General features: G+C 36.3%; 1 protein-coding gene across 1 annotated transcript; it reads right to left on the minus strand.

The window, feature by feature from the left end:
• Nucleotides 1-6,492: 6,492 nt before the first annotated feature.
• Nucleotides 6,493-8,666, minus strand: LOC106652544 (nuclear inhibitor of protein phosphatase 1). Its single transcript, XM_014371552.2, has 6 exons — nt 8,418-8,666; nt 8,283-8,343; nt 8,046-8,199; nt 7,757-7,977; nt 7,492-7,695; nt 6,493-6,913 (listed from the first exon to the last, which is right to left on the minus strand). Exons 1-6 carry the CDS (start codon nt 8,444-8,446, stop codon nt 6,548-6,550), a joined length of 1,035 nt encoding a protein of 344 aa, XP_014227038.1. The 5' UTR covers nt 8,447-8,666; the 3' UTR covers nt 6,493-6,547.
• Nucleotides 8,667-9,254: the final 588 nt, after the last annotated feature.

Here is a 9,254-nt window from a genome sequence, read left to right on the forward strand (position 1 = left end):
GAGTTTTTCATCAATATTGATCTATGGGGTCTCAAAATCTTCAGAAAAGTACTCTCGTCCACCTAAGCGGAGCAGAATTTTGAAAAATTGCGTACAACTTTATATACACGTCAAAATGTGCCAATTTTTGAGAAAATTAGTATTTTATCAACACTAGAAGCCATATTAAAGCTCTTGGAAGAAAAACAAACTTTTTTTTTCAAATTCTGCTCCGCTTAAGTGGATGAGGGTACTTTTCTGAAGATTTTGAGACCCCATAGATCAATATTGATGAAAAGCTCGCGTCAGAATCGCGTGGCAAGTGAATCCTATTATAATATTTAGTATTATGAAAAAATAAGCGTAATTGGCATTTCAGAGCTTGGATAGAAGTTTTTTTGGTCAATCAGGTGTCTAATAAACATATTTTACGATCACAAAAAAAAAATTTTCCACTATTTCGATTTATATAGCTATTTTTAATAAATATAGCTATTTTTAATGAATTTAAGCTTTTAACACAGGTCGGTCCCCTTAATCCGTAAATTTCGTCGTTTTCAACACGCAGAGATTTTTCGCAAATGGTGGATCAATAAAATATTTTGGAAAAAATACAAAAAGTTAATTTTAATGTAAAATTTCTTGCTCTTTTCAGATCTGTCATAAAAATGGGGGTTCTCCTTAGAAAAATCGATTTTTGGATCACTGGAGCTTGAAGGTTACGATGAAGGTCAAATTCAAGGTCACCGTTAGATTCCTCGTCGAAAAATACATTGGGTATGGGGTTTTTGAAATTTTTTTCACGCTTATTTTGCGATACTTACAAGTGTGTTATACCTTCCCCATGCTAAATCATGATTTTTCATAAGCGATGCACAAAAATGCATATAGAAAAATTCACTATCAAAATTTTTCGTGTTCACGCATTTTTTTATGTTTCTAGGACCCCAAAGAACGCTTTCCCGTGACCCTTACTCGCGTACCACGAAAAAATTTTTGGTGCTGATTTTGGCCCGCGAAATGGAAGAAAAATTCTGGATTTGCTCATTTACAACGTCCTCTTTCCAAAGAAAACACACTTCCTTCCTATTAGTCAATTGATGACTCGTATTCCCTAACGTGGACAGTGTCCACTGGACACTGTGTGAACTAAAGTCGGATATGTATCCAAATAGAAATGTTTACTTACAGAGTTATCTCAGGAAACATTCTTATTTCGAACCATAAGAACTTGACGTTGTTCTCGCGTCTTATAATTTTGAGCTACTGTAATTTCGTCAAAACACCCATGAATCGACTAACTAAGAGCGCACCTTGAAACTGCCCATTTGTTGGCACTAAAAAAATGATTTTCAAGTACTCTAATGAAATTACAATGATCCTGGGCAATTAAAATTTGCACTCTACCACTTCACATATCAAAATTTAAATTTAATTTCTCAAAACATTAATCCAATACAATTTGCGGGAGCACTTGACTTGGCAAAAGGTTAAACAGATCGTTGACGACAAGAGTGTTCTTTAACTTAAAACTCTGGATATTGACATTCACGAACAAGAGACTCGATACGAAAGCGAGAGCAAAGCACTGTCGCCAACTATTCCTATAATTATAGATTTACTAATGCGCTCTTTACTTCACAGCAACTTTTCGACATTTCGCATCAATTAGTGTAGCCGTTGAACCGTCATCCAGCAAAGCGTTTATCTTATAATCACCCGCATACGCAAAAACACACTCGTGCTAGTCATTAAAATCCTCTTTGTAGTAAGAGCCGCTACCGGCTTGGACTCAGCAGAGCTTGTCAATGAATCTTTTTTCAAAGATGAATTTCCATAATCATCATGCAACAGCGAATGATGATTTTTACCACATTCATCACAACCGTTCCGACCATTAGCCCGCACATGACTTTTTCCAAAAATGCATCATCTAAAAATAAAACTGTGTCTCCAATTTTTTCATGGACTCTCCAAAAGTGACCATTTTTGCTAAGAGACAAAGAAGGTAAATAGGAAAGTAACCACCATAACCATTCTTTAAAATATTGCGCACTAAAAGGCTCGTCCCATTTAAATGTTGCGAGCGCAAATGTCTTGCATCAAATAATACGAATGAATTTTATCGGCGAAATTAAACCAAGTGGATCGAAAACAGACATGAACAAACTGAGTATCTCAAAGATACTTTGCTATTATCGACCGAAACGCCCAGGGATTAAAATTAATTAAAATTAAAAAAAATAAATCCAATTTCAGATCCCAGTGCAAGCCTAAAACCCTTCCATCACTCGCAATTACACCGAAAGCACCTTTTTTTCTTGGAGTACTAACCCGAAACAGACGAATTCGTATACACTCTTTTAAAATGGACCCATTCTAAAAGGTCGTCATCAAAAGAAGGTAAATTTTTATCCGATAACCGATTCCAATTTGACGCAATAGAATTTGCCTTACTCGACTTTTGCAATACCACAATATTGTAGTTATTCCGCTTCATGAATGAATAAAGCATTATGCACCTTGTCACGTACGAAAGAAATTTAGGAGAGATTATCATTCAATAATTGTTTTCTTGGACGAGTCTCACTGGAGCGAGCGGGGAAAGGACACACGGCCGCCTCGTCTAGCACGTTTGATTCAGCTCACGTGCTTCTCTCATGCGTGCGGCGGCCGGCACGACGCACGTGACTCGCAAATCGACCGAGTGTTGCACTTCGAGCAGTAGAAGGAAGACTAGAGGCCCGCGGCAGTCGAGACCGACCCGCACGCGAAGCTTCGCAATGAACACTCGTCCTACACGGAAAAGTGATTGATTCTCAAAACATTAAACAGAAAAATATTGTACCACGAAAGAGCTTGCAGCTTCGTCAATTGCGAAGACTGCTTAAGGTTTTCGAGTGCACGATCGCGCGACATTTGTAGAAAGCTGTAATGGCTAGAAAATTTAGTAGATACCGCGTAGCACAGTGGAGATTTGCTTCGCTTTTCGTAAAGCAGCTTCAGAAAAGGTTAAGCAGCACGACCTCCTGTGGTGTAAGTCTGCATCATGTTTGGTAGTTCTCAAAGCTTTATCTTTCATGAGCCAATCACTTTTCCGTATACGATCGCAGTTTAATGCAGTTTATCTAGTGAAATTAAAAATGGCCGAAGCTATGTGCATGAAGTGGTGATTGACTACGAGTTTATCAACGTCACCGATAATGACGAAGACGACGTGGCCATTCTGATGGAGGTATGGTGTCAGGCCTCCATCCATGGCCCCCAAATCATGTCGGAATTATAGTAGTCGACCGAAGTCCGCCCCACGAACGCAAGAATTCGATCGATGGCGACATCATTTATCTGAACACAGCATCGATCAATCTGATCAAGGACGATGAAAGTTCACCTGGCAGTGTCTCCGACGCGGAGCTAAGTTCCGATGTCGGCTCCGATGCACAAAGCGGACTTGGCGGAAGCTCGGATATGGAGGTGGAGGCGGCAATGCCTCGCCCGACGAGGATACTCAGGCCACTACGTATTGTCAGCGCTCGCCTCCTCTTGCCAACGAGCTCCAGGACGACGCGGGGCCTGCGTCACTCGACTCCGAGGTAAACAACGGATTCGTGGTTGATCTACTGCGCGCGCAAGCTGATGTCAATGCGTCGAGCAACAACAAGCGCCGTTCGTCATACCTGATCAGGTCATGGAATGAAGAGTCGGCCGGAATCATCCGAACAGGATGGTGTTGCTGAGGTAACCCAACCTGTTTCTTGGAAAGAGAGCGTGCTCCCGGTCGGTTGGAGCATCTGCCAATACTGGACAGGCAACGCCTCGAGTATTTAATGGACCGGTTCCGCCTAAATTCGCCCATCCTCAGGGAGTACGAGCAAGCGTTGCTCTGGGTGTTTATTTTGCCAATAGGCGCATGGCGAGGCATATGCTGCTTCGACGACGTCTGCGAATACCCAAGACTACGCGAGGCCGTCATCTATAAGACTGGACTTAAGAGAGCCCTTCGTGATCAGTTTGCGATTGGCCCCGGGTGCAAATCATCTTTTTCCGTGGCGCATAGTAGGCTCCCGGCACTGCGACCTGTGCACAAGAGTAATTATGTTCAACACGAGAGCCATCAGCGAGCGACGCATCCTGGAGCCTCTCGACAAGCCTGGGCCCATACTCACGTCGTGCGAACGGACCTCGCAAAGTGTCCAAGAGTGAGTTGTAAGTCGCCCATTGGCGCTATTTAAATTTTGCTTTGTTTTATTCTACGAGCGAACCCGTGATAGGCCTTACGTCGTGCTAAAATTAAGTTGTGTGTAGGCGCACGAGTAGGTCCGAACCATTACGACTAACGCTATCTAATCGCCAAGGAAAGTGGTAGAGTAAGTGGTGGAACCTTTACCGACGACTCGTGGCTACGACATGAGCGAGCCATGCAGCATCGTGTCTCATTGTGTGCCAAGCTGTCGGGTTTTTTCAACGATATGCTGTCTAGTAAGGACAAGCGGCCTTAGTTGAGACGACTCGGAAGTTCGACGAACAAGTTCAGTCGTGTGTACGACGGTCGTTGTTGCGACGTAAGCCCCGTCTACTCTCCTAAATCGGAGCAGCGAAGCAGCCAATTATCGGCTGCCTGCGGCCAGCGGCCTGATCAACCACCGGCTACTCTCCCTCCTGTACCTACCGCTCAGCTCTGTCGAATTACGGAGTTGCATTAGCACTTCGCTTAGCAGTCTCTACCTAGCAACATCGCTCTCGGCCTTGTGTGCATTTTTGATTCTTGGTCTGACTCGTGAAGGATATCCCGGCATTATTCTATTAGCCGAGTCAGAATTCGAACATAGCCGCTGTCGCGTTAATTGGACACTGCCTTTGTCGCATTAAGGGCTAACGGGGGGCTTAATTATTTTTCATTTTTCAATTACAGTACTAGGTTGTAAAAGTGAAAAAAAAATTTTTTTTTAAGAACACACATGATAACCCTTTTCAATACCCTATTTGAAAGTATTTTGTCCAGATATTTAGAAACAGTTAAGTACAATAATAGTGAGTGTTTTGACCCTCAACACAAGTTTTAAACAAGTCTAAGCTACCTGACCTAGAAATCCAAGAGCCAACATTAATCTGTCGTAGCCTATGTGGTTTCATTTTGTTCGATAGCCGATTGGCCATGGTCGCAACCAAAAGCTAGACATAAGATGAACTGTGGCTACTCGTGTGTACAATTTTCTAGAATTTAGTATTCATTTTGCATCATTTTCCATAAATTAATTTCACTTTGCTATATGTACAAGTAGCTACAGTTCATCTTATGTCTAACTTTTGGTTGCGACCATGGCCAATGGGCTATCGAACAAAATGAAACCACATAGGCTACGACAGATTAATGTTGGCTCTTATAGATTTCTAGGTCAGGTAGCTTAGACTTGTTTAAAACTTGTGTTGAGGGTCAAAACACTCACTATTATTGTACTTAACTGTTTCTAAGTATTTAACTGGACAAAATACTTTCAAATAGGGTATTGAAAAGGGTTATCATGTGTGTTCTTGAAAAAAAAATTTTTTTTCACTTTTACAACTTAGTACTGTAATTGAAAAATGAAAAATAATTAAGCCCCGTTAGCCCTTAATTGGACACAGCCGTTATGTCGCGTTGAATGGACATAGTCGTTGGCGCATTAAATGAACTCAGTCTCTGGCTCGCTATTCGAACTCAGCCTTTGGCGCATTTATTGAATATAAGGAAATATTTAGTACAAATTTCAGAAATCTCGTTGAAAATTTGAACTTTGTGCCAAGGTATTGATTCCATTAAAAATAAATATAGCAAAATCGGAACCGTCGAATGGCTTCAGAAATCATAACTATAGGATTACTTGAAGTTATATGTTTTGGTAAGTAGCAAATTCTAAGATGAAAAAACTGCACGTGAAAAATAGAACGATTCAGTCTGTCAGTCAATATTTCAGATATTTCAACTCCCTCTGTCTTTTTCGTCCTGTTTTCCTTTTTTTATACCCCTTTTTGACACCTCAGCACCCTTTCTGAAACATTTGGGGTACTACATCAACCACGGTACCTACGCTGCGCAAGCTACAGTGGGATTCGCTACTGGATTCTCTTGCCACATCACGTTTAACGATTATTAAGGAGATTTCCATCGATGCCCTAATTTGCAATTGTTGATGATACTGGAAAATATTATTACTGATGGCTATACTTATACATAAAAATCCCCCAAAAAATTGAGCAGAATGATCCCAATTTGCAACAACTTATATCTAAAATTTATTTCTATCATTTATGTTTGAGTCATTAAGTCAATTAGTGTTATAAGCTAAATTTATGAATTTATTTACTTTTTGATTTTATTTTGGGTAAACTTTATACTTTTATCAATCATGATATAAATTAAGTGATAATATCAAGTGTATCAATTAATTGAAAATCATGTATTATTGATACATGAAAGCTTAAAGATTTAGATTCAATTTTAAAAATATCATTTAGTAAATTATGTATACATAGATTTTTATTTAAAATAAAATAAAATAAAATTGTTTGAAAATTACTTTTGATTTGGCTAAATTAAAAAAGTCGGCATAAATTTCTTTCCAGGCCATGCTTCTTTTGCATATTTTTTCTTTTTAGGTTCTGATGAAGGATGTTCCAAGGTCTCACTATTATCCATAAATAGAGATGGCTCATTTGGCTCCTGAAATGATGGAATATCAACATCTGGAGCTGGATTAGGTGTTCCAATACCTAATCTTGATGATGATGGTATGCCAATTAATTGGAATTGATTATTTTGCGTTGTAAGAGCAGAACCTTGAATCTGTGGTATATCTTCGTAAAGTGTTGATTCATGTGAAACTATATGATTTCTTTTTAGAGATTGATTTCTTTTTCCATGCAATGCCAACATACTTGTATCTATTCTAGATTTCTGAAAATAAACAATAGAATAGGTTACATATTTTCTCTTTTTTAAATATTTAATTTATTTCATTGAATTTTTTTTCAGCTTATATGAAACATAGTTGAGAATTATATAAATATATATATGGCATAGTAATTGTTATCTTAGTTGGCCATTTGGGTCTCTCTTTTGATCATGTATGAATTTGAGTTTTATAATAAAAAAATAAGGAATTGCATCATAATAAATACAAAGATAAAAGTAATTGTTTGATTTTATCTTTGTAAAACCTTAAAGCTTATAACTCAATTTTAAGTGTCAATAAGTTAAATATATTTAGTAAAAAACATTTAGCAAAAGTTGTTGAACTGATACAATAGTTGACAAAATCAATAATTTTAAACTTGTCTTCTACGACTTCTTTTATATATTTAAAAAAAAATTACATTATGAGCCTATAAAGAATATAGTTAATAGAACCATATGTAGGAAATATTAAAAAAACTATGCAAAATAAAGCTATAAAATGTAATTTGAAATTTTTTTTTGATTCTGCTTGCATGATATTCTTAATTTATTTGAATTTTATTTTAGAAAGTACCAACCTTGCTAGAAACAACTGTTGACTGTATTAGATTTCGAAATCTTCCAATAGTTGGATCAATATCCTCAGGATTTATGACCTCTTCATCGTCATTGAAAGTAATATTTTTTTTTTTGCGCTTTCTAGTAATTTTATGAATGTCTTCATCTGATATGCCTAACATGGAAATTCTTCGATTGTGAGCTGTATTAAATTCTGTGAGATTCTGAAAATATCCTAATGTAGATTTGTAATTTTAGTTTTATCGTAGAAAATAATCGACTTACGTCTAATTCTAATTCTGTATCAGGTAATCCATGCACTCCTCCACCTTCCTGTTCATCAATTCCTTTATCGACTTCATCAATTATTGCTCTCACTCCAGTTTGTGGTCGTTCTCTGATAGTGTAATATCGGGTAGAAGCACCAAAATGAAACGTACTATTTATAGGTAATTGTGTTGGTTTGTGAGCCTCTAACCGAATACTACCAATATATGTTCCATGAGCTATAAATAATCATTGCATTAATGCTAAATAATATTAGCATGATGGAAGAAAAAAATGAAATACTTACTACTTCCTAAGTCAACTAAAAAAGTTCTTTTCAAGTGCTTATGGTATACTAAGGCTGCATGAACTCTTGAGCACGAAGCATGATCAATTGAAAAATCATTTAATTGCTGATTTCTTCCAAACAAATAACATTTTTTTTCATCTACCATTAGTTTCTAAAAAATAATAAAAATCTAACAGTTAGAATTCAATTATTGACTGCACTATAATATACTGAATTTCTTTTTGTATAAAGCACCTGAATTAGTTTATCACCCTTTAGAACATCTAAATGCAAACCAGCAGCAGGTTTTCCAGCCCTGTAAAAGTGATTTAATTCATTAAAATTGAAATAAATGTTAAAAAATACTTAAATGAAGCAAAGTTATTTTACCAATTTGGAACTTCATAGTGGTTAGCCATTGTGAGTGTTTACATTACGCAAATTTCAATTTTTATGACATATTTAATTTAAAAGATATATTTTTCCGTCACTCAATTGGAAAAGTCATTTTTTGTAATAAAAATATTTTCTTGTACTAATAGAAACGCCAATATTTTTCGTATGAGTTACAAATGTATATAATGATACCATATATTTTCTATAGTGCACTTCATACATGCATAGGAAAAGTTACCTACTGGCCAATGTAGGCTAACCGCTAAAAATCAAAATCTTAATAACTTCGAGTATAAGTGGAGTGGCGGTAGCGTTTAAAATTCTTGACCAAAGTTATTGAATATAATACGCTAAAATTAACGTTATTATCGTTGAAAAATTTTCAAGAATTTCTGTAAAAAAGATCTGTGTTGCCTAACTTGAAGGGTGAAAAGTCTATGAATGACTATTTTTGGCGAATCGATTAAAGTAAGCTTAATTTTCATAAAAACATGAGAAAATACATCGTGAACGATTCATTATAAAGATGTGAAGAAACGAATTTATGCACTTTAGTTTTTCATATTAAAGAATTAAAAATTAATGAATCAGAACGCTTTTTAATTAACAAAAATAATAATTCTATAAATGATGCATTTACAGAAATTTTTAATTGCACATTTACTTTAGAAACTTGGACATTTTTAAAATATTATAGTCATGTATTTTTTTAGAATTCGTAAAAACGTTTATTGGATAACTTTATTTTGATTTAAAAAAATTTTTGCAGCTACGTAATATGACTTGTATTTAAGATTCATTTAAAAAATATATAAATTTTTATAATAGTTT

The sequence above is a fragment of the Trichogramma pretiosum genome, unplaced genomic scaffold (assembly GCF_000599845.2).
Source record: "Trichogramma pretiosum strain Unisexual culture from Peru unplaced genomic scaffold, Tpre_2.0 scaffold32, whole genome shotgun sequence".
NCBI lineage: Eukaryota > Metazoa > Arthropoda > Insecta > Hymenoptera > Trichogrammatidae > Trichogramma > Trichogramma pretiosum.

Bases quoted from the DNA above. Each gene is read 5' to 3' on its own strand.
- LOC106652544 (XM_014371552.2), bottom strand. From the start codon at position 8,446: ATGGCTAACCACTATGAAGTTCCAAATTG. The intron at 7,978-8,045 runs GTAAGTATTTCA...GATTATTTATAG, and splicing joins TTTAGTTGACTTAGGAAGTA to CTCATGGAACATATATTGGT. The intron at 7,696-7,756 runs GTAAGTCGATTA...GGATATTTTCAG, and splicing joins ATACAGAATTAGAATTAGAC to AATCTCACAGAATTTAATAC.